We start from the raw sequence: 26438 nt of genomic DNA on the forward strand, positions 1-26438 counted from the left end.
AAGATTATTAAAATTACTGGTTTATTTGTCCCAAAGATGCTTTTTCAAAAGGCAACTGGACTTCGTTTTTCCTAGAAGACATTTTGCTTCTCATCCAAGAAGCTTCTTCAGTTCTCTTCAGAACTAAAGAAGCTTCTTGGATGAGAAGTGAAACATCTTTAAGGAAAAAGAAAATCCAGTTGCCTTTTGAAAAAGCACCTTTGGGACAACCATGATCTAGATCAGGGGTGTCAAACTCAATTTCATTGAGGGCCGCATCAGCATTGCGGTTGCCCTCAGGGGGCCAGGTGGGTATGGCCAGGGTGGGTGTGGCCTACTGGGTGGGCGTGGCTAGAGTGCGTATGGCCTACTGGGTGGGCATGGTCAGCTCTACATCGTTCACATCAAGGGTGCCTATGGGGGCCTGGGCAGGAGTGGGACAGATCTGAGGGTCTCTGGCAGAAGAAGGGTCTCTGGGCAAGGGCCAAGGCAGTGAGGGCCGTTCCCTCACTCTTTCCAGGATGGCTTTGCGGGCCACATGAAACCACTTCGCGGGCCGGATCCGGCCCCCGGGCCTTGTGTTTGACATGTCTGATCTAGATGACTGAGAATCTCCATAGACACACTGATTTATTTGATAGCATTTGGACGCTTTAGAAGAATATTGCTGTTCTTGCTTAGTCCTAGTCAGTGTTTTACATAGGAAAAAAACTGTAACAGATTGTGAGGGTGACTGTCCTATGGTACTGATTAGTTGAGTTTGTTTAAAAAAGAATCTTTGAAAAAAAGAAGAAACCAATTAGGTCAAAAGTAGTTGTAAGATGTTCAGTCATTTTGGACAAAAGACATTATATGCTAAGAATAATTCCCTGCTAATAATGAGACAAAATTCAGGCTTTGAATATAGATCTCACCTATTCCAATCTTTAATCACCCAATAGGTCCATCGCTAAAATCTAAGCCATCTTTCAGTTTAGAGGTAGATATCATCTCATGATCTCTCAGTATACTTACTTGAAACAGGTGCAATAAAAGATCTGGTGCCTGGAGGCTTTAAGGCTTGGGATGGGGGGTGGGGAAGACACGTTGAATCCCATCAAGACTGAATCATTGTGTGACCAGAAACTGGCTTTGTCTCTGCTCTAGCAATAATTGCAGAGGGGAAACAGAAAAGTGGAAACAATATATTTACAAATAAGCTCTGGGAATACAGGTAATCCTAACTTAACAGTAGCAACAATGGTCCCAACAGTCTCAGTTGCCATTGTTAAGTGAGAATTGTGGGTCATTAAGCGAGAACTTTCTCACAACTTCCTGCAGCTTCCAACAAATAACATTAGAGGGGAAGCTGGCGAGAGGTTTTAAGTCCCAGGTGGTTTGCAATCAGGTTGGCAGGCAGGTAAGTGACTGCTGCCAGGTGGCTGTAATGGCACGGTTAAGTGTTTTCAGTTCCAGGGGTGGCTGCTTGCCAGGAGGGGAAGTCTTATCCAAACAACTTGCAACCTTCCCTGTTGGCTTCCCCATTGACTTTGGTTATGGGAAGCCAGCAGGAAAGGTCACAAAGGGCAATCATATAATTGTTGGATGCTGCAAGCTTCATAAGTGCAAGTCTATTGCCAAGCACTCAAATCACAATCACAAATGACAGGCTGGTGCAACATCTGGAACTTTGAGGACCAGTTGTAAGTACAATTGTTCAGCGCCATCACAACGTCAGACAATTTCTGAGCAATAAGCGAGGACTAGTTGTAGCTGTTTGTAGCTGTTTTTCTTTCTATCTTTTCTATGATATCGCCTATCATATAGTTATTTAGGCATGGTTATTTAGGCATGTTTACCAAACATTTTATTAGTAGAAATAGTACGCTATTTCTCATGTCTTTTGTCTGCCACGAATTTTCAAAAGTTTTCTTAAAATAGATATTAAAGCTATTACTGTTATCAGAATACTACCTTTTGATACCATGTACATTTTTTTACAGTAAGTACAGCTTGCTTGTAACTTGCAAATGTTTGTCTACTGCAGAAAACACTGCAAAGTAACATTAAGAAAAGAAAAACAAACATAATTATGCAGGTATTAAAACCATCCTCTAAACCAATGCATGCATATTTATATCTAGATAAATATATTCACTTTTTAAAAAAAAAAGATCGCTAATTCATTGCAATTCATTACTTGTCAATTAATTCCCTCTTTAATTAGAATAACATATCTCAATTCAGCCTCCGGTGCTTGCTGCCACTTGCTTTTGTAAGTAATTACTGTGATTAAGCATGTGGCAGTGTTAGCTAGCTCAGCTAACTGGCTAGTGATACAGAGCTTTCTGTAAAATGACTGCAGGCAATGAGTATTCTGCTAGACGACAGACTATATCTGTAACTGTCACACTTCAAATATATATACATACACACACACACACACATAGTTTTATTGTTTAAAAGGATACATTTTATTTGAAAAGGTGATATAAGAAATGCACATATTCTTTTCCATTGCAAAAATTAATCTGACAGATTTTTCAGAGGATAAGACTATTAATTTGAATTACTAACCTGACATTTTTGTGCATACTATATTTGCATTTGGTTTGCAAAGTGAATAGAAGATCAGAGTTTTATTTTGCTTTTTCAATTTCACATTGGCACTGCTATATCTTCTGGGGTATAGGAACAAATTAGATTGAGCCTTTTTAAAAAAAATCTCAAGTGTCTGTTTTGTCTGAATTTTTCTCGTAGAAGGTTCTTGTGCAGATATTTCAAGGCTTTAGTCTGGAGCAGTGGGTCAAAGAATATTTCTCTTTGAAGGGCAGACAGGAGTCTTTTTTAATTCATGAGTTTGTTTGCTTTACATCAAAGAATAACTCAGACGGTAGTGTGATGGCAGTTCGGAGCGGTCTTTTAAATGTTTAATGTTGAATATATATGTGTAGGCTTTAATGTTCAGTTTGAAATATGTATTTTGCAAGGCATCTGTTTTACTTTTCTTGTTTGACTTTGCCATTTATATTAATAATATTCTGTGATACTCCATAACATGGGGAAAATTAAATATTAATAAAGTTAAAAATTAACAGTAAAGATTCTATTATAATATAAAGCATAACATCACTAAAGGTGTTTAAGCAGTAAAATTAAACACAATTAAGAAGCCATGACTTCAAAATCCATATTGAAGAGGAGTAGTTTTTATCTGGTACTAAAGAAAATTCAAAGTTGATACAGATAGATCCTATCTAGGAAAAACATTCCCCCACAAGACTGCTATCCCCAAAAGGGGCCTCTTTCTGTTATCGACAATCGCAGCCTCTCACAGTAGGGTTACATTTGAAGAACAATGCCTGATAATGACATCCTCTATTTAGGAGTTAGAGGAAGACGGATTCTGATTATTATTATTTTTAAGAAAAACATAAAATACTGGTTTTTTAAAAAAAATACAAAACTAAAAGAAAAGATAAGCCAGCATGTGCATAAGAGTAACCAAGGGTAGAAAGAACAAATAAAATTTAAATTGAGAATGTAGAAACAAATATAGGTGTGTGGGTGTAGTATGTGTGTGTATACTGTGTGAACACAAATGTGATTTCTAAATATTTAAACAATCCAATTTTGTCTAGCATGAGATTTACAGATCAATTAAGAAAAAATAGGATATACATATCTTTTATAGTGAGTTTAATCTCATGGCTGTGGTGAGAGGACAGTTATGGGCTCTTTGTCTGGACCGGCTCAGGTGAGAGCAGAGCCGGATTGGCGGATTGGTGGATGAAGACATGTTCCGGATTTAACATTTTAACATCTTAATAACATCTGACCCTCCATTCGTGGACAATGGCTTATATGGACATTATTGTTCCATGGCTCGATTGCCCTCAGGGGGGTCTCTCCCTCCTGGATACGACCAGCCTCCCTTTCTATCATCTCCCTTGATGACGGGCCCAATTGTTGGGACCCCGAGAGGTGGCTGGGCTTAACTAGGGGCCTCTGGTGGAGATGCATTAAGAGGCCCCTGATACATTTTTAGTTGGGTATTTTAAAGGGTTAGGGAGGGGGAGGGATAGTAGGGTGGGGAGGGAATTTTTAACCAGTACTCAGTCTGGGCCTGTTAGGGGTCCCGGCGGGATGGGGTTGGGGGTGGAGGCTGCTGGTTCTGTGTGTGCTGGGGTGGGGTTTCAAATCCCCACGACGATAGGGAATGGCGGCAGGTGGTTGCACGGAGGGCTGCATCAACATCTGGGATTGCGCCCCCGCTGTCTTCGCGCAATGGCGCGCTCCGACCCTCCGGTTAGCACCCTTTTGCCCGGGGATGAGGGTGATCAGGTCCCTGAGCTTAGGCTGGTTTATCTTAATGCCAGATCCGTTGTTAATAAGGCTCCCCTCGTTCGTGACTTGATCGAGGAGGAATGCGCGGATCTAGCATGCATTACGGAAACTTGGTTGGGCTCAGAGGGAGGGGTCCCTCTGAGTTATGCCCCCCAGATTTCCGTGTGCTACACTGGCCACGGGCTCAGGATAGGGGTGGAGGGGTGGCAGTGGTTATTCGGGAGACTTTATGTCCGTGGGAGACCACCATTGTCCAGATTGGCGGGAGTGAGTCCCTCCTCCTGAGATGCAGCCCCCGGGCTCAGATGGGCTTGTTGCTCACATACCTGGTGCCCAGCTGTGTGGCAACAGCCCTGCCCGGGCTGCTCGACACCCTCTCAGGGTTGGCAGTGGAGTTCCCCAGGCTTATAGTTCTGGGTAACTTCAACCTGCCTTCCCTGGGAGGGTCATCTGAGTTAGCCCGGGAGTTCATGGCTTCCATGATGGCCATGGACCTGACCCAGGTAATTCAAGGCCTGACTCATGTGGGGGGTCACACTCTCGACCTGGTGTTCCTGTCTGGACAGTGGTTGGATGATCTGGGAGGGGGTTCGCCAGTCATTGTTCCCCTGTCATGGTCCAATCATCTCCTGTGGCTGGTCTTCTGTTATGCCACCCCCCGCCGCTGGGCTGCGGAACCAACCAGGTGGTTCCGCCCCAGGCGCCTAATGGACCCAGAACGGTTCCAGATGGCGCTTGGGTCTATACCCATCGCCCTCACAGCCCAGTTGATGGTTTGGTGGGTGCCTGGGAAAGGGCGGCCACTGAGGGACTCAACCGTGTTGTACCCTTACGACCCCTGACCCGGTGCAGATCCCGTTGGGTTCCATGGTTTTTTGTGGAGCTCCGGGAGATGAAGCATCGGAGATGGGGTCTAGAGAGCGGTTGGAGGTCCAGCCGTTCCGAATCTGACCGATTGCAGTTAAGAACCTTTATAAGGTCTTATCTTGCGGCGATGAGGACGGCGAAGGCTAATTACTTCGCTGCACTCATCGCGTCTGCAGATAATCGCCCGGCCGCCCTGTTTAGGGTGACTCGCTCCCTCCTTAATCAGGAGGTGAGGGAGGAGCCCTTGCAGGGGCGGGCCGAGGAGTTTAGTCATCATCTGACGGACAAAATCGCTCAGATCCGGGCCGGTTTGGACTCTAACTGGGCAGAGCCTGATGTGGAGGAATCGGACGGTCTTGAGCATATTATCTGGACTGAGTTCGATCTTGTTTCCCCTGATGATGTGGACAGGATTATGGGGAGGCTGAGTTCCACCACCTGTTTATTGGACCCGTGTCCCTCCTGGCTGATTTATGCGGCTCGGGAGGAGACACGGAGCTGGTTCCAGGCAGTAATATCTGCCTCTTTGAGTGAGGGTGTCTTCCCCGCCACTTTGAAGGAGGCGGTGGTGAGGCCCCTTCTCAAGAAGCCTGCCCTGGACCCAGCGATTTTAAACAACTATCGTCCAGTCTCCAACCTTCGCTTTTTGGCGAAGGTTGTTGAGAGTGTGGTGGCGCATCAGCTTCCTCTGTTCCTGGAGGAAACTGTTTATCTGGATCCGTACCAATCGGGTTTCAGGCCCGGGTACAGCACGGAGACAGCATTGGTCGCGCTGGTGAATGATCTCTGGTGGGCTCGGGACAGGGGTTATTCCTCTGCCCTAGTTCTATTAGATCTCTCAGTGGCTTTTGATACCATCGACCATGGTATCCTACTGCGGCGTCTCAGTGGGTTAGGAGTGGGAGGCAATGTTTTGCAGTGGTTCTCCTATCTCCTGGGCCGCTCGCAGTCGGTGTTGATGGGAGGGCAGAGGTCCGCCCCGAGGCCTCTCGTTTGTGGAGTTCCTCAGGGGTCAGTTCTCTTTCCCCTCCTGTTCAACATCTATATGAAGCCGCTGGGCGAGATCATTCGTGGTTTCGGGGTGGGGTATCATCAGTACGCTGATGATACCCAACTTTTTTTCTCCACCCCGAACCAACCCAGTGATGCCCTCGCCGTGATGTCCCGTTGCCTGGAGGCGGTCCGGGTCTGGATGGGGAGAAACAGGCTTCGTCTCAGTCCCGCCAAGACTGAGTGGCTGTGCATACCGGCATCTCGGACTAACCAGTTCATTCCACCTTTAATGATGGGGGGGTGAAGTGTTACCCCCATCGATAGGGCTCACAACTTGGGTATCCTCCTGGATTCGCGGCTCAGTTTTGAAGACCATATAGGAGCCGTGACCAGGGGGGCCTTTGCCCAGGTTCGCCTGGTGCGCCAGTTGCCGCCATATCTGGACCGAGATGCCCTGTGCACAGTCACTCATGTGCTCGTGGCCTCCCGATTGGACTACTGCAACACTCTCTACATGGGGCTACCCTTGAGGACCACTCGGAGGCTTCAGCTGGTGCAGAATGCAGCCGCGTGGGTTGTGATGGGTGTTTCCCGATACTCCCATGTAACACCTCTGCTCCGCGAGCTGCATTGGCTTCCGGTTGCCCTCCGGGTGAGATTCAAGGTGCTGGTGATGACCTATAAAGCCCTAAATGGCTTGGGTCCGGGATATCTGAGGGAACACCTGCTGCTGGCATCAAGCTCCCTTCATCCTGTGCACTCCCACAGGGAGGGTCTTCTCAGGGTAACGCCGGTAAAAGATTGCTGGCGGATAATACCCAGGGGGAGGGCCTTCTCTGTGGGTGCGCCTGCCCTTTGGAACCAGCTGCCCGTAGAGCTTAGGACTCCCCCTGACCTTCGCTCATTCCGCCGGGATCCTAAGACTTGGCTCTTTGAGCTTTCTGGCCTGGACTGAGAGTATTAATTGGGGTTTTAATTGGATTTTAATTGGGGTTTTATATTTATTCAAGGTCTAAATGTAATCATTTTAACTGTTCTTAATTTTTGTAATTGTTGTATTGTTATTTTAAAAACCTTGTGAACCGCCCTGAGTCCTACGGGAGAAGGGCAGTATATAAGTCTAATAAAGATAAAGATAAAGAATTGTTTCAGAGTTCTTTTATTGTGTCACTTTTCCATCTGGTATCATTTCTCCCACTTAACTATCATTCATTGAAATAATGTTTTTTTTAAATATGTTAGAACAAAGCTAGTAACTAACAATAAGAATCAGATTCTCCTATTGCATTGATGTATATGCTAAGAAAAATTTTCATATTTAACCAAAGGCAAGAATCATAAAAGATATTACAATTTCTCACAAACTTTAAACCATGTAAACTCGCTTACTGTTGAATCTGTAAATGTCTACCAATTTGTCTGCAGGCCTATCAACACAATCTGAAAAGATTGTGATGTTCTTGTGAGTTATTTTCAGAATCAATTTCTGGTTGTTTGCTTGATTAGATGATAATGAGAATTTTTTTTTAAAAATTAAAAAATTAAAATATTTCAACATAATCTGTCATGTTTACTGCAGTATAAAGCATGTATATATTATTGAGATTGTCTTCCTATTAAATAGGAATAGAGATGTAATGTTATTCATATGTTTTAATTATGATAATTATTTAGACCTGTGTATTATGAAGGCATAATTGGACTTGATTCATTTGAAACTAAATTTGTACTTGTGACAGTTCATTTTACTAAATATATTCAATAGTAACTGGACTTCCTTTCGTAGTTATTAATTTTTTGAAATTCTCATATCTGCATTCTTATACAAGTAGTCCTTGACTTACAATTCATTTAGTGACCAAAGTTACAATGGCACTGAAAAAAGTGACATGACCATTTTTCATACTTAGGACCATTGCAGCATCCCCCTGGTCACGTGATCGAAATTCAGATGCTTGGCAACTGACTCATATTTATGATGGTTGCCACAAATTTTCAAAAGTTTTCTTGTAACATCTTGCAAATGTTTGTCTACTGCAGGAAACACTGCAAAGTAACATTATAATCCCCTTTTGCAACTTCTGACAAGCAAAGTGGGGAAGCCAGATTCATTTAACAATCGTGTTACTAACTTAAGAACTGCAGTGATTCACTTAACTGTGACAAGAAGTCATAAAATGGGATAAAATTCATTTAACAAATGTTTCACTTAGCAACAGAAATTTTGGGCTCAATTATGGTCAATTACTTGCAACCTTTGAAGGCAATGATCAAGCAGTTGGAAAAGAACTAAAGATCAAAACCCAAAAGATGAACCAAACAGATCTGAGTGAATTTTCTTTATAGATGCTGAGAATATTGATTGAGAGCTGTCCAGAATTAGTTATAAGGTTGGTGGCTATATAAACACTTTTAAAAAGCATATTCTTTACAGCAACCCTGCAGATTTTTCTCCTACTTCCTTCTCAGGAAATATCAGATCTACAGTATCCTTAACAAGGATACTGGTTGGCTATCTATAGAGTGAGTGGAAAAATAAATTTTACCATCCTTATTGTCACGAAGAAAACCTTAATAGAAAATTTTGCTTTTGCTTGATCAGATTTGATATTCATCTTCCTTCAGCAGTGCTGTAGGCATCTCATATGCCACTTCATCTCCCAGAAATCCTTATAAAACCAAAGGGCTTTTGGGGTTCCACTTGTAGAAGGAGTGCTCTTATCTGAGATAACCAGCACATCAGAGCCTCAGGAATAATCCCAAATTCCCTCAGAAACCAACAGGATCTATCTGCTTTCAGGGTGGAGCAATTTAATGGGCCACAACTTCCTTTGGTAAAAAGCAGCTACAAAGAACTCTAAGGCTAACAGAGAATGATGGGATCATGACAAAAGACTAAAAATAACATTCCCTAAAGCTTCCTGACCTGTATAAAAGTTTCTCAATGAGGATAGTGGAATGCTCTGGGATTCCCATTTTTTCTGAACATATTCCACAGCTTGACATGTTTGACACAACCAAAGGCCTTTCTGTTATCAACAAAGCATACAGTGACTTATTTTTGCTTTGTTTACCTTTCTTAATTATCCAACATGCATCAGCAGTAATGTCTTGTGCTCTTGAAAAGCCAGTGCAGTCCTAGGCTGCATCAACAGAGGGCTAGTATCACCATTTGTGGTCACCACCATACAAAAAAGATCTTGAAACCCTGGAAAGTGTGCAGAAAAGAGCAACAAAGATGATAAAAGGTCTGGAGGCTAAATTGTGTGACAAATGGTTGAGAGAGGTGGATATGTCTAGCCTATTGAAGAGAAGGATCAGGGGGAACATGATAACTGTCTTCCAGTACTTGAGAGGATGCCCCAAAGAAGAAAGGATTGATTTATTCTCTAGGGCACCATAGTGCAGGACAAGAAGTAATGGGTGGAAACTTGTCATAGACAGAGACAAGGTAGAAGTAAAAAGAAATATAAAAGTTAATAAGAACAATTAATCAATGGAATAGCTTGCCTCCTGGGATTGTGGGTGCTCCATCACTGCACATTTTCAAAAATAGACTGGACAACTGTTTGATTGGGATGGTATAAGACTCCTGCCCTGAGCAAGGTGTTGGATTAGAAGACCTCCAAGGTCTCTTCCAGCTCTAAGATTCTATGGAATTTATTTATTCTATGGAATTTAATGCACTTGTGGATAAATGCACAAAGGGTGAATTAATGTGAAGAAGAAATTGGTCCATATCCAGATGCTCCAGAGGATACATGTGCTCAGAGAATTTTTATGGTTTAGTTATAGTGCCAGTGGAGGGAGTTCAGGGCAGAGATGCTAAGCAGATATTAAAATTTCTACATAATCATTTATGTAAGGCAAGTAAATGGGGAAAAAACAGAGTTTCCTAAATTTACTTTTTTATACTCTCCTTTCTAAGCAAATCAGTAGCATGCTACTTTGAGGTCTGAATCAAAGGTAAATTATGAGAGGCCGTTAAGTTTGATTATTGTAGGATGGTGATTCTTTAAAATTTATTTTAAAATCAACTAAAAAATCAGCACGTATCTCACAAGTGTTCTATCGGGTAACATTCTTGCTATTTTAAAATAGGTCCTTGTAGTTTTGGCTAAATTTTATACACATTTCCACATATTTTAAAATCCTCCAAAAGCCTGAAGATACAAAGAGGCAGAAAAACACTGTATGGTATACTTTATACAATGGTTGTACAAAACATTTGAAGAAGTGATTTACAATGCCTGCTGTCTTGACACACAGCTGCATGCTCCAGAGCTCTTGGTACAACTATTTTGAAAGTTTCCCCAAGTTGTCTCAATAATAAATATACAGCCCCTTTTCTGACAGTCCTCATGGCAGTGTAGTCCATCCATGTGTATATAAACATTATAGGAAAGCTTCTGAAGTAGTTGTGTTGAGACTTTCAGAGGATGTACCTGTTTTTGGAATTGGTTTTCAGTTGTCCTAGTAACCAGGAGTCTTTCTATTTGAACCCCTGAATTATTCACACATCCCTTAGTTCACAGTGCATACTGCACTACACAGGAAAGGAACAGACCTGTTTGCACCTGTTTGTGAGAATTAACTCACAACTGAACAGTGTTGTATATGGAAATGAACTTACTTAGGTTGCTTCTCATAGGAGACCTGTTTATGTAACTTTTCTTCACTTCTTTCTGTAGGAGAAATTACACGTCTGCCTGAATACCTTTCAGAATTATTTACTAAATTTATACAGCCATCAATCTCAGTGACTCTGTGGTACAAAACAATCACATAAGAAACAACAGAATAAAAATCCATGTTCATAAATATCATAAAAACAAAATCCAAACCCTAGGAGAGGGAAAATAAAAATGGACACCTGAACAATGGAGCCATCTGAATTCCAGCCCTGGCTACATAGCGAGGTCTTGAAGTCTTTTCAAAAGGGCCTGCAGTTTCCTCAGTTTTTAGCCAGCAGGTCTATAGTTAAACTTAAGCGCAGCTGGACCATCCTGTCAGGAAATGATGGAGATCCATCAAGGGTAGGAGAAGGCTGCAGTGCAATGGGAAAAGCAACTAAACTAATGCAACCCAAATTTTCACATTAGTATTTTTGAAGTTCAGCAGATAAAATTTGTTATACGCCTTTGTTTAACATTCACGCTGTTCAGCCAACTTGCATCATCTTTGAGATCACAGTTAAAATTATTTTTGCATATTTGTGCTATCTTTTGTCAAAAAAAATATGGGAGGTTTTTGGTCTTTAATCCTTCTCTTTTTTTTAATCCAAGGATCTATTATGGAGTTGAAGTAGGCTAGGGAACCGGAAGTAATTATGAAGGCCACTGGCATTTTTTCAGTTTAATAAAAGCAGGGACTAATTATTCAGTTTTTATTTAACTGAAATGCAGCCAAAAAGGAGGCTCCTGCAGAGCAGCTGCACTTCTTTAGTGTTATCCCAATTTACCACAGACACAACTGTCACAAACAGTACTTTTAAACTTGATACATAGCCATGGAAGTAAGGAGCCTTTTGTCTTGAGTGCATGCAGAACTTCTTTATACAAATCAACTGGCAGATGATGGACAATGATGAAAATTTGATTCTTTGAAGTCATAATGGTCATTGAAATGTGTGAAATTCTGGCATTGAAAAGAGGGCAGCTAGCAAGTTTCGGAATCTTGGGTGGCTGCTGGGAGCTTGCTGGGAGGTTTTCTGCATTTTGACATCAACTTCCCGTCGCTTGTTCCAGCTTCCTTTATTTAGAGAGGAGGAAAATGTTAAACAGCTACTTGCTCACATGGATGCTATACGGTATCTTTGGGATTGTGCAGATGGGAAATTTTGGATGTATTTCTGTCTCTTGAAACACAAACTGCTGACACTTAAATGTCCATAAATAACTTGGGGCAGAAACAAGCTTTTATTCTGCCTTTTTCTTTAAAACCTTTACTTCACCTTGTAAACTTGTGTGTCATAATAAGTTGGCCAAAGTGATTGAGAACTAAAGCAAGATCATAGTAATGGACATTATTTCACTGTTTGTTTGGTTTTTGAGTTAGTAATTCCATTCCCCTTCCTTTGGGGGAGTATATGGTATAAATACTAGTTTATATACTAGTATTTATTATATTGGAGTTTCTTAAATCTCCAAGAGTCCTATTATAAAATACTTAACTCTTTAAAAAAAGAAAACGAAAAGGAATATTTAAGGTTTCTTCTTTAGATCACTACACCTGAGAGTAGGCTTGAAAATAAAATTATGTGCCATACTAATTCATTTTATATATAAAGTTTTATTAGTATACACACACATGTACACATAAATGCATGAATACATACATACTGCATTCAGAAAGTATTCAGGCCCCCTTCACTTTTGTCAATTTTATTAGGCTGCAGCCTTATTCTATAATTGTTGAAATTATTATTTTTCATTAATCTACACTCAGTACCCCATAATGACAAAGTGAACACAGAATTTTAGAAATCTCTCTAACTTTATTAAGAAGAAAAAAATGAAATATCACATTGTTGAGGTACCTTTGGCAGCAATTACAGCCTCGAGTCTTTTTGGGTATGACACGACCAGCTTTACATACTGAATCGGGGGATTTTCTGCCATTCTTCCTTGCAAATCCTCTCAAACTCAGTCAGGTTGGATGGCAACTGTTGGTGGACAGCCATTTTCAGCTCCCTCCAGAGATGTGACATAGTAGAGAATTGAATTTAGTTTTTTTCCCCTCCCAATTCCTAAAATATTTTAAATAGTATCTAGAAGCAGGAGATTTAACCCTTTTAAATGTGACTAAAAAGATGGTTTCTTTGGTCAGCAGCTAAAGCTATGTGGATGAAATAACTACAGTAGATTGTTATACATTTCAAAATGCAACTTGGAGTAGGAAGATGTTATTCTTGAATATTTCAATTTTAGTCAGATCTATTAAATCAAATGAGGTTTATGTTCAGAACATACGTTTCTAGTATCAGTCATAGCTCCTACATTTTTTTTGTCCATACATCATGCTTCTCAGTATTCAAGATCAATAGAACTTTCTGATGGAAGAAAAGATGATTATTAGTAATTTGTCAAAAAATAAAAAAGCATGATTGGTATTTATTTAAAAGTTAAATTTATTGATTATGTTAAAAAATGAAAATTATTCCAGCAAGCTAATGTTCAGATGTCTGGCTTTTGCTCGTGAAATGCTCCTGAGTGACACACATTATGGTAGTTAAGCAGATTAATCCCTCCAGCCTTGCAAAACAGTCTTTATATTCTCTTTTTCCCATGGAAGAAATTGTAGCTCACATTTGTTTTTTTCCTGCTAAATTGCAGCTTCTAATGTATACCTCTTTATGGTGGCTGTTTGGTAAAGCATAATCTAAGTATCTTAACATTGTGATCCACTGTGTTAAAGTTTGCATCCATTGTGCAAATTGATTTAGTGGAGTGAAAACTGAGATTGAAAAGTAATTTGCTAATGCTAGCAGCTTTGTAAGGCATGTATCTTACTATACTTCTGTGTTTGATGTTTTCTTTGTAAGTGCCCTGGGTGAAGACTGTGGAAAGAGCAGTAATGCCCTGGTGATGTCTGAGAAAACTAGAAAAGGTTTCATTTTAAAAGAATGAATATAGGCAATGATTGCCTTCCCTCATTGTGTCTACTTTTAGTCAGAATGGTCTTATTTCCTCATAGCATCCATTGGAGACAAACACAGGGAAATTGTGCATTGAACCCATTCTTACCAAGTACCACAGGGGTAGACCATGGAGGTGAACCAGCCTAATACATTCCTTGCTTATTTCAAGTAGTGATCTAATTTCCTTTAATGAGATATTCTCATTGAATTATACTTTTCATATATCCTACATGAGATAGGTTTACTTATAAAATATTCTCTTTCTGGTTCAGGAAGAAAATTCAGAAATATGTAAAATGAAGTTGCAGCATTTTCTCCTTGATGTCTTAACTTCAGATGCATACTTATCCAAATATATCTCTGGGGTCAATAAAGATCTGGAGATTTTTGCAGGAGTAGCTTTTGAAGACCGGTAAACACATTTGGAATCTTGAATCATACCATGGGAACTCTTAACAAACTGACATGAGGAGGCTTATACATGTGCAAAATAATTGTCACTGTGGCCATTCACAAAAATCTCATTAAACAGATGGCAAATGGGAGAAGCTGCTCCTAGCCCCATCTTGCAGCTGCCTTTTCCACAACTTTCTTTTTCTTCTTTTTGTTGTTTTAAGATGCATATGGCAGCTAAAAAAAATGCATCGGGCTGCAGTCACACATTATTTCCAGGAACACCTCTATGGCTATTGCATCTCAAGCATATTTTATGTATCTTATGGTTGGTAGGATATGGACAATAATACATTGGTTTGCAAAGTAGTTTCTGAAGATTCTAGTTTGTATAGAATGACATGATATTATGTGCATTAAAACTGGGCTTTGACTGTAGCATTGACTAGGCTTGTGGCCAAAATATGTTGAAACTGATGGCACTGTCCATATCATTAGCAGGAAAAATTGGTTGCTGAATGCAATACCAATATTACACTATATGATAGAAATAAATCATTTATGAGAGTAAGTTAGTGAGAGTAACACTTAGCAAATTAGTCCACATTGGTATATGTTGTTTACTCTGTTTATTGATAAATATATCAAGAAACTTTGTGATAATGTTACATACATTGGTTGGGGAAACAGATGTGACTGTATGTGGAGAACCTGAATTGTTGGTTAAGAATCTGAAGTATTTACAGGAAATGTTAGATTGTATGATGCAATGTATAATAAGAAAATTAATGTATGAGTGGTGAAGATAGTTGCTTTTGACAGGACAATGAAGACTAGCAACAGTAATTTAACTGACTTCCCCAGAAAGTACATGAATTTGCAGGGAGGGAGGGAGGGAGGGAGGAAGGAAGGAAGGAAGGAAGGAAGGAAGGAAGGAAGGAAGGAAGGAAGGAAGGAAGGAAGGAAGGAAGGAAGGAAGGCAAAATGCAAAAGTGAGTGGCTAATTCAAAGACATAAATTGTTGGGTCATATAGAGAGAATGAAAGAGGATTGAATTATAAAACTAATACCTGGAAGCAGAGTGAATGGGTCAAGAGAATGGGAAAAACCAGAAAAGCTGTAGTTGGATGGAGCTAATGAATCTTACAAATAAAAAATTTAAAAGAACAAAAGGCAACGTATGAAGTGATATATAGACATGGTCTTCCCAGTTGAAAGTGGTGATTGGATGGAGTTGATGAGGTCCTGCAAAAGAAGGGCATGAGAAGCTTTACAAGCATTCTGGAAGAATGAAAAATATTGTGGGAAAATATTGGGAATGGTGTTGGTATAAACTAAATTTAGCTACTTTACTTACCTCATGTTTAGGGTTATTTTTTCTTTACCATTTCTTAATATTTTTCTACACTTTCCATAACATAGTTTATTCCAAAAGTAAATAGTATGAAGGCTGGGTACATAAAGTTATTTTTCCTTAATGTATATGTCTGCAAATTTTGTGGCATCCCTTTTAGAATCGGTAGAAACTGCTTTTTTGTCAGTTACATATTTATGCAGAGGCACACAAATCCTAATTTTAAGAATGTATCTGTGTAAATGTAAATAAATTGCCAGTTGATTTTTATAAACAGACAAGCTGCAACAGTTAAGCCTCGCCTTATTTTTACCATTGGTGAAACAAATTGTGTGAAGTACTACAATTGATTGCCCAACCTTTGCAATAATGCCTGTCTGTCAGAAGAGAGTGTAGTTTTGTATGTTGCAACTTTTTGACTAATAATTGGTGTGTCTTCATATTTTGACTAGTCTGGAATTTTATATAAACACTATTTGGACTCAAAGGAAACATTTATGATTAAACAGTTAAAATATTTTGACAGTTTGCTTTAGGTAGTCTGAGCTCAGCTTTTATGTGTTGTTGTAATTTCCTGTGGGTTTTCCCTCCCTTAGTTCTAAATGCAAGACAAACATTTCACACTTGGCAGTTGTGACTGATCTCTCTGAGTTGATTTTATAAAGTGAAACAAAAAGGGGAGGGGGGAGTGGAAGACATGCCTCCCCTTTTCCAGGAATGGTCTGCTGAGAACAGCTTTTAAATTCTTTGACAGCAGATGCACTGAGGTTGGTAGCTGGAGGCTTATTTTTTAAAATCACAGTGTGCTATTTAAATTTGTTTGCCTCCTTAAATTTAAGTCGTGTCATCACTGGTTTGGATTACTTCTGTCTGCTAAGAGTTGGTCTTGTATCAGATCAGCCTTTGTTTTGGAGACAGGCAGAAGAAAGAGGTTCAAGCCATCCCCTTTGGCATTGTGCAGGCAAAAATCTAAAGTAGGTGGTAGTTTTGAATTACTCTACTAGGTTAATTTGGTCGTTTGGGGAGAAAGTCAAAACTTTTAATAGTCAGCAAAAGCGCACAAAAATGTGCAAACTTTTTTGCTTTCCAAAATTCTTCATTCAACTGGGCAGTACCAAAAGCTGTAGATTTGAAACATAAGTCAAGTGTGGTGTAGAATGTGGAGGTGAAATATAGAATTTAGAGTCATCACGATAATCACAGCAAGGTAGTCACTGAACAAGGACTGCCTGCAAAACTGCTTAGTCATGGCACTGAGATAAATCTATGGTGTTAAGCTGCATTAAGACTTCTGGGGTGCCCCGTAGTGCTACATGTTTTAGCCTAAACACTACAGAAGAAATGTTTGCAGCAGGGCATTGCAAAGGTACCATAGCATCCCTGAGGTTTAAATGTTAATGATCTTCTGTTCAGTGAAAAATTGTAATTCCAGAAAGACTATGTAAGCTGTATAAAAGACTCTTGAATATTTGTTATCCTATACGTGAATAATGAATAGATTTGGAACCTCTGCATTTCATTCCTCTCAATGAAAATTAACTTACCCCAAAGTATAAGTCATTGGCATTTTTAAAAATGCACTTGTTTATCTCTTCTTTCTTGTTTTCATAGGACATTAGCCCTCTAACTGGTGTTCCGGAGGAGCATATTAAAACAAGAAAAGCTTATATTTTTGTTCCAGCCCGTAATGCCATGCAAGCTGGTGTTAATAACACAAAAAAATGGAAAATGGAATTTGACACAAGGGAGCGTTGGGAAAACCCACTGATGGGTTGGGCATCTTCGTAAGTATAAAATAGTTAGCATTTTCAAAGTTTATTCTTTGGTCAACTAAAACAGACATTTATCAAGCATGATTAGATTTTAAAAGTTCTAATAACGTTATGTTTTTGCCAAGGATGTTATTTTTATTTGGGATTTTTTTTGTTAACTTCTAAATGTGAAATTGAAGCGATTCTCACACTCGAGAAAGGGGGTCATCGGGTGGTAAAATGTACAAATGACCAGGTGAAGTTGCATTAAATAGTCCATGAAAATTCCAAGAGTCAGACAACATCAAATTGTTGTTATTAGCTACCGGTACATTACATAAGAATCAGTTTTGTGTAGTGATTAAAGCATCAGGCTAGAAGCCAGAAGACTGTGAGTTCTAGTCCCTCTTTAGGCATGAAAGCCAGTTGGGTAACTTTGGGCAATGTCACTCACTCTCAGCCCATGACATCAGGCTCAAGGGACAAACTGGTTGGTCAAATCCTGTCCAATCAATTGATCAACATTCAGTTGATTTGAAAAAAGCAGACCTTGCACCTGTGAGAAAATGCTTCAGAAAGGGAAAAAAAGCTAGGTTAAATTTTACTGATAAAGAAATGAGAGGCCAAAACAGACAGTCATCTTTATTTACTATAGCCTAATGGATTTTACCCCTTCATGGATTACTGCCTTGTGGCAAAGGGGCTTGCGTAATTCAATGAAGCAATGAGCTATGCCGTGCAGGGCCACCCAAGACAGACAGGTCATAGCAGAGAGTTCTGACAAAACGTGATCCACTGGAGAAGGAAATGGCAACCCACTCCAGTATTTTTGCCATGAAAACCCTTTGGACAGTACCAAAAGGCAAAAAGATATGACGCTGGAAAATGAGCCCCTCAGGTCGCAAGGCATCCAGTATACTACTGGGGAAGATCAGAGGGCTAGTACTAGTAGCACCAGAAAGAATGAAGTGACTGCGCCAAAGCCGAAAGGATGCTCAGCTGGGGATGTATCTGGTGGTGAAAGGAAAGTCCGATGCTGTAAAGATTTTTTCTCCAAAGGAACCTGGAATGTAAGATCCATGAATCAAGGCAAGCTGGACATGGTGAAACAAGAGATGACAAAACTGAACATCAACAATCAGCGAACTAAAATGGACAGGAATGGGTGAATTTAATTCAGATCACCATCAGGTATACTTCTGCGGGCAAGAGTAGCCTTCATAGTCAAAAAAAGAGTAGGAAAAGCAATACTAGGATACAATCCCCAAAATGACAGAATGATCTCAGTTCGAATCCAAGGCAAACCATTCAATATCACAGTAGTCCAAGTCTATGCCCCAACCACCTGTGCTGAAGAGGATGAAATTGACCAGTTCTATGAAGCCCTACAGCACCTTATAGAACTAACACCAAAAAATGATGTCCTTATCATCATGGGGGATTGGAATGCCAAAGTAGGAAGCCAAAAGATAACCGGAATAACAGGCAAGTTTGGCCTTGGAGTACAAAATGAAGCAGGGCACAGACTGATAGAATTTTGTCAAGAGAATACGATGGTCATAGCAAACACTCTTTTCCAACAACCCAAGAGACGGCTCTACACATGGACATCACCAGATGGTCAACACAGAAATCAGATTGATGATGTGCTCTGCAGCCAAAGATGGAGAAGCTCTATACAGTCAGTATAAACAAGACCAGGAGCTGACTGTGGCTCGGACCATGAGCTTCTCACTGCAAAGTTTAGGCTTAAACTGAAGAAAGTAGGGAAAAGCACTAGGCCACTCAGGTATGAATTAAATCATATCCCTGTTGAATATACAGTAGAGGTGACAAATAGATTTAAGGAATTAGATCTGATAGACAGAGTGCCTGAAGAACTATGGACAGAGGGTCGCAACATTGTACAAGAGGTAGCAACTAAAACCATCCCAAAGAAAAAGAAATGCAAGAAAGCAAAATGGCTTTCTGAGGAAGCTTTGCAAATAGCTGAGGAAAGGAGGGAAGCGAAAGGCAAGGGAGAAAAAGAAAGATACGCCCAATTGAATGCAGAATTCCAGAGAATAGATAGAAGAGATAAGAATGCCTTCTTAAATGAACAGTGCAAAGAAATAGAAGAAAATAATAGAATAGGGAGGACCAGAGATCTCTTCAAGAAAATTGGAGAGATGAAGGGAACGTTTCATGCAAAAATGGGCATGATAAAGGACCAAAATGGCAGGGACCTAACAGAGGCAGAAGAGATTAAGAAGAGGTGGCAAAATTACACAGAAGAACTATACAAGAATGAGCTTAGCATCCCTGATAACCACAATGAGGTGGTCACTGACCTCGAACCAGACATCCTAGAATGTAAAGTGAAATGGGCCTTAGAAAAGCTGAGCAACAACAAAGCTAGTGGAGGTGACAGTATTCTAGCTGAGCTATTCAAAATCTTAAAAGACCATGCAGTAAAAGTGCCCACACTCAATTTGCCAGCAAATTTGGAAAACTCAACAGTGGCCACAGGATTGGAAAAGATCAGTTTACATTCCAATTCCAAAGAAAGGCAGTGCCAAAGAATGTTCAAACTATCGCACCATTGCACTCATTTCACATGCTAGTAAAGTTATGCTTAAAATCCTACAAGCTAGACTCCAGCAGTATGTGGGTCTAGAACTACCAGACGTACAGGCAGAATTTCGAAGAGGCAGAGGAACTAGAGATCAAATTGCCAACATACACTGGATCATGGGGAAAGCTAGGGAGTTCCAGAAAATCATCTACTTCTGCTTCATTGGCTATGCTAAAGCCTTTGATTGTGTGGATCACAACCAACTGTGGCAAGTTCTTAAAGAGATGGGCGTACCAGACCATCTTATTTGTCTCTTGAGAAACCTATATGCGGGTCAAGAAGCAACAATGAGAACTGGACACAGAACCACTGATTGGTTCAAAATTGTTTTTGTATTTATTGCCCTGTACACCGCCCTGAGTCCTTCGGGAGAAGGGCGGTATAAAAATATAATAAATAAATAAATAAATAAATAAATAAATAAATAAATAAATAAATAACTTATATGCAGAGCACATCATGAGAAAGATAGGGCTAGATGAATCAAAAGTTGGAATTAAGATTGCCGGGAGAAATATCAACAACTTTAGATATGCTGATGATACCACTCTAATGGCAGAAAGTGAAGAAGAACTAAAGAGCCTCTTGTTGCGGGTGAAGAAGGAGAGTGCAAAAGTTGGCTTGAAACTTAACATTAAGAAAACCAAGATCATGGCATCTGGCCCTCTCAATTCCTGGCAAATAGATGGGGAAGAAATGGAGGTAGTGACAGATTTTATTTTCCTGGGCTCCAATATCACTGCAGATGGGGACTGTAGCCAAGAAATTAAAAGACGCTTGGTCCTGGGGAGGAAAGCAATGGCAAATCTAGACAGCACACCTAAAAGCAGAGACATCACCCTGTCAACAAAAGTGTGTATAGTCAAGGCTGTGGTCTTCCCAGTTGCAATGTATGGCAGTGAAAGTTGGACCATAAGAAAGGCTGAGCGCCAAAGAATTGAAGCCTTTGAACTATGGTGCTGGAGAAGACTCCTGCGAGTTCCTTGGACTGCAAGGCGATCAAACCGGTCAGTCCTAGAGGAGATCAACCCTGACTGCTCTTTAGAAGACCAGATCCTGAAGCTAAAACTCAAATACTTTGGCCACCTAGTGAGAAGGAAGAACTCACTGGAGAAGAGCCTAATGCTGGGAAAGATTGAGGGCCATAGAAGAAAGGGACGACAGAGAATGAGGTGGCTGGATGGAGTCACTGAAGCAGTAGGCGTGAGCTTAAATGGACTCCAGAAGATGGTAGAGGACAGGAAGGCCTGGAGGAACATTGTCCATAGGGTTGCGATGGGTCAGACATGACTTCGCAGCTAACAACAACAATGGATCTTAGCCCAGAATCTGGACAATTCACAACAATTAAAGAAATTACAATAAAAGATATAATTTACTAATTATAGATAAAACACATTTTGTGGTAATTTGCAGGATCTGATTTGTTCCCTTTGCATGTGACTAAGCAATGTCTGTGAAATAATCACTATATTCCAACAAATTTTTGGTTTATCTGTAGACTATATAAACATGATAAATCCCCACATCTTATCAATTCAGTCAGATAGAGAATACATTCCAGTGAAAGCGTTGCTAAAAGTTGCAAACAGATGTGACAAGCAGATATGTATCAGTAGAGATGCTTCCAGCTTAGGTAATATTTGATCTAGGTTCTTAAAGTAATTACCTGGGTTCCTTAAGACTCTTACTTTTAGGATTAGGCTGCCTCTTTGTGGACTATGCCACTTTAGATACTGGCTGAAGCAAATTCTTTGGGAACATTCTTAGTTTACCTTATTGTACTGTATTAGATAGATTTGTGTCTTAAGAAAACAAATCAATCTTGATTTATCTTAGTAAAGCAGTATGGGATCTTGGACTTCAGTAAAAAAATAAGATTTTCCAACTTGTATTATAACTGCTCACATTCTTAGCTCAAAACTTGCTGCCCTCAATATGAGAGTGGACGCATTTTTGTTGTATAATAAATGTGGTAGTATCTCCATAATGCTTTAACAATTTGTTAATTTTTTTATCAATGAAATAAATGAAAGAAGCCATTTGGTTTACAGTCTTTCTTCATCTGTCACCTATTTCCTTGCTTTCTAAAGTCAGAAAGTTAGTTCTGCATCACTGAAGAAAGTACTGCAGATTTTATGAAGATTTAGTTGCAGATCAAAAGGACTTTTTGCAATGAAGCAATTGCACACAGACTTTTATAACCTTGAGACACATTTTACATAATTTCAGAGTTGCTGTAACAGATTTATTCTCATAAATTCTGAGAATTCATCATGCTTCCCTTGGTAGTACTAGAAGTTCTATTTTAGTGACTGTGGTGGTGTTATTCATGAAAGAGATATTCTGAAAAATTAAGTAAGCACATGTTTAACATTTCAGTCCGGACTGTGGGTTTGGATGTTTGGCTTACTCAGAAAATGGAAGGCTAAGAATTCTTGGCCCTTTTGTGGTTCAGCCTCCTCCTCCTCCTCTAAAATAAAAAATCAGAATGCACAGAGAAAAACTAGATTATTTTTGTTTCCTTTTTCTGGTGTCATAAAATGCATTTCTAACCCACATAAGCTGTTGTGAAACTTAGAATTAGAAGCAGGCAGCTAGCAATTTGTCTCAATTTTTGGATAGAGAATATGATTTAAATTTAAATAAAGAATGCATGCAAGGTTGTGTGGTTGTTCTAGCCAGATCTGTATTTTAAAAATCCATGGGATTTCCAGCCAGGCCTGAGGCACACTTGTATTGTGCCCACAAGCTTCCATTCTATGCTATACCATCTGTTGTTTTTCTAACAACCTCTCTGAAACTACTAGATGTGGTCACCTAGGGATTTGGAGTTAAATGTGATCAGCATATGATGGCACTTTTCCCTTGCCTTATGAGTCAGGTGAGGCCATGGAGCTGCTGAACCAGTGTCTGGTTTTGACAATGGTCTAGGTGATAGTAAATAAACAGGAGCTGAACTCCAAGAAGAGGAAAGTGCTGTCATTGTATTTGTGGAGTTGTTAATCCTTCAGTTCTGGATAGGATTGTCCTCAAATTCCCAGTATGACAGCATTAGTACTGTTATTATAGACCCAAATACTTTTGCCCATTTTTGCTATCTCTTAATGTCTAGATGCTGTGATGTTTAATAAATATTAATCAGCATTACTGCAATGTATTGTGAAGCTTCAAATAGTACAGAATATGGTTGTTAGAATTTACTAGTGAATTTTATTACTTAGTTTCAGAAGCAGAGGGTTTGCCCATTGGTTTCCCAACTCAGTTCAGAACACTCATTAAAACCATACGTAGTATCTTTTCATTCTATATGTCCATTAGGAATCTCTTTTGAAGCTGTCTATGGAGATTCTCAGTCATCCAGGTCATGGTTGTCCCAAAAGTGCTTCAGAAGGCAATTAAACTTTCTTTGTTTTTTCCCTTGAAAACATTTCACTGCTCATCCGAGTAGCTTCTTCAGATCTTGAACCTTTGGTCCAGTTGCCTTTTGAAAAAGCACCTTTGTGACTATTGAAACTTCATGTGCCTTTTCTCTCAGAGATACAAAGATAATTTACAGGAGCCAATGATTGTGCCATTTTGGCAATAGAAAATATTTATCTTAATAGTTTTTCTGAAATCATAGTGCAACTTTTAAATGTTTACCTGCTATTTCCATGTTTTATTATTTACAGAGCGGATCCTCTGTCCAATATCCAGCTAACTTTCTCTACAAAAGAAGATGCTATTGCATTTGCTGAAAAAAATGGTATGTACAGCAGCAACCAGAGTGCATGCTATTGAATGAGAGGGGGAGTTTGAGCTACTAGCAGAAAGAAATAGCAGTGGCATTGGGCTGAAATTTCATCTTGGCAGATGTGTTCTGTTGAGTGGGTAGCAGTACCTAGTGTACTAAGTACTGCACAACAGGAACTGCTATATGATTCTGAAGTAGAACATTCAAATATTAACATTCTCTTACATTGTTTGAAATTGAAGTTTGGATTAACACTTGATATTGTTGATAATAAAACATATTGAACCTCATCAGTAGTAAAAATTGTTCAGTTGCCCTTCATAGATCCTTGTCACTTTCATTTTCTAAGTCATCCTCACTACCTTGGCACAGAGTGATTGGTGTCTTAGCTTGCAAACATCCCAGGCAGATTTTTCCCTTGTGTATCATTTTGCTTGGAATATTGATACCAAAAGGGAGTGCGATGGTTCAGTGGTTAAACATGCTGAGCTGGATAGCTGACAGCCTGGGTTCAAACCTGAGTGCCACGTGACAGGGTGACCTCCTGTTACTTGCCCCAGCTCCTGCCAACCTAGCAGTTTGAAAGCATGCAAATGCAAGTAGATAAATAGGTACCACTTCAGTGGGAAGGTAACAGCGTTCCGTGCACCTTGATGTATAGTCATGCTGGCCACATGACTATGGAAATGTCTTCAGGCAACGCTGACTTCTTCAGGTAAGAAATGAAGATGAGTACTCCCCCTAGAGTCGGCAACAACTGGAAAAGGGAAACTTACCTTTATTGATACCAAGCTCTGGTGCTGGATTGCATGGGTTTTTTTGTATCCAACATTGTCTTCCCCAATAGTGTCACATTATGACACAATTTTATCATAATAGACAGGATGGATGTGCCATAGTGCCAGTACTGAGAAAAGCATCTTTGGAGGGATGATCCTGATCATCCCTAATGAAGACATGGTCACAGGGGGAAGGGGGAGGATCCATCTGTAGTAAATGGTCCTGCAGATAGCCATTATGGCTTTAGAAATTAAAACCAACACCAAGGAACAGATTCTTAATAAGTAATTTGATATATGCATCATCAGAAGAAGAAGAAGAAGAAGAAGTTGTTGTTGGAAGGGACCTTGAAGGTCATCTAGTCCAACCCTCTGCTCAGGAAGGAAACCCTATGCCATTTCAGACAAATGGCTGTCCAGCCTCATCTTAAAAACTTCCAGTGTTGAAACATTCACCACTTCTGGAGGCAGGTTGTTCCACTGATTAATTGTTCTAACTGTCAGGAAGTTTCTCCTTAGTTCTAGGTTGCTTTTCTCCTTGACTAGTTTCCATCCGTTGCTTCTTGTCCTCCCTTCAGGTGCTTTGGAGAATAGCTTGACTCCCTCTTTGTGGCAGCCTCTGAGATATTGGAACACTGCTATCATGTCATCCCTCGCCCTTCTCTTCATTAAACTACACATACCCAATTCCAGCAACCGTTCCTTATATGTTTTAACCTCCCATCCCCTAATCATCTTTGTTGCTCTTCTCTGTACTCTTTCTAGAGTCTCAACATCTTTTTTACATCGTGGTGACCAAAACTGGATGCAGTATTCCAAGTGTGGCCTTACGAAGGCATTGTAAAGTGGTATTAATACTTCACATGATCTTGATTCTATCCCTCTGTTAATGCAGCCTAGCACTGTGTTGGCTTTTTTGGCAGCTGCAGCACACTGCTAGCTCATATTTAAGTGATTGTCCACTAGGACTCCAAGATCCCTCTCACAGTCACTACTACTGAGCAAGGTGCCACCTATACTATACCTGTGCATTTGGTTTTTCCTGCCTAAATGTAGAACCTTACTTTTTTCACCATTGAATTTCATTTTGTTAGATAGCACCCAGTGTTCAGGTCTCTCCAGATCCTCCTGTATCTTAAGCCTATCTTCTGGACTATTGGCTATTCCTGCCAGCTTTGTGTCGTCTGCAAATTTGATGAGTTCCCCATCTATCCCCTCATTCAAATCATTAATGAAGATATTGAAGAGCACTGGGCCCAGAACAGAGCCCTGGGGCACCCCACTACACACTTCCTTCCATGTAGATGCGGTTCCATTGAGGACCACACGCTGAGTACGGCCTGTCAGCCAGCTACGAATCCATCTGGTGGTAATGCTATCTAACCCACATTTTTCTATCTTATCAAGTAGTAGATTGTGATCTACTTTATCAAATGCCTTACTGAAATCCAAGTAAATTATATCCACAGCATTCCTCTCGTCCACTAATTTTGTCACTTGGTCAAAGAATGCAATAAGATTTGTCTGGCATGATCTGTTTTTCACAAACACATGTTGGCTTTTAGTAATGACTTTGTTTGCATCTAGGTGTTCACTGATTCGTTGTTTGATTATCTTTTCCAGAATCTTGCCAGGTATTGAGGTCAGGCTGATAGGTCTGTAGTTTCCTGGGTCTATTTTTTTCCCTTTTTTGAATATGGAAACTACATCAGCTCTTTTCCAGTCCTCTGGTAGTTCCCCAGTGCTCCAGGATCTTTGAAAAATATAGTTCAGTGGTTCTGAAATCACATCTGCCAGTTCCTTGAAAACGTTGGGGTGTAATCCATCTGGTCCTGGTGATATGAACTCATCTAGGCTGGACAGGTGCTCATTTATCATTTTCTTACCTATCTTGTGTTTCTATTCTGTTTTTTATGGCACTGTTTTTGATAGGTTGGACTGTTTTTTTTCCCTTTGTGTAAAGACAGATGCAAAAAATGAGTTAAATAGTTCTGCTTTCTCCCTGTT

At 40.0% G+C, this 26438-nt stretch overlaps 1 protein-coding gene across 2 annotated transcripts in view; it reads left to right on the top strand.

The window, feature by feature from the left end:
* The window catches only part of NDUFS4 (NADH:ubiquinone oxidoreductase subunit S4), a 43609-nt gene that overhangs the window by 15194 nt on the left and 1977 nt on the right, over positions 1–26438 (top strand). For both annotated transcript variants that reach the window (XM_081322123.1, XM_081322124.1), the window contains exons 3-4: positions 17163–17335; positions 23591–23664. In XM_081322123.1, coding sequence (XP_081178249.1) covers positions 17163–17335; positions 23591–23664 — 247 coding nt within the window. The remainder of the gene's footprint in view (positions 1–17162; positions 17336–23590; positions 23665–26438) is intronic.

The sequence above is a fragment of the Vipera berus genome, assembly GCF_964194415.1.
Source record: "Vipera berus genome assembly, chromosome: 2".
Classification (NCBI taxonomy): Eukaryota; Metazoa; Chordata; class Lepidosauria; order Squamata; family Viperidae; genus Vipera; species Vipera berus.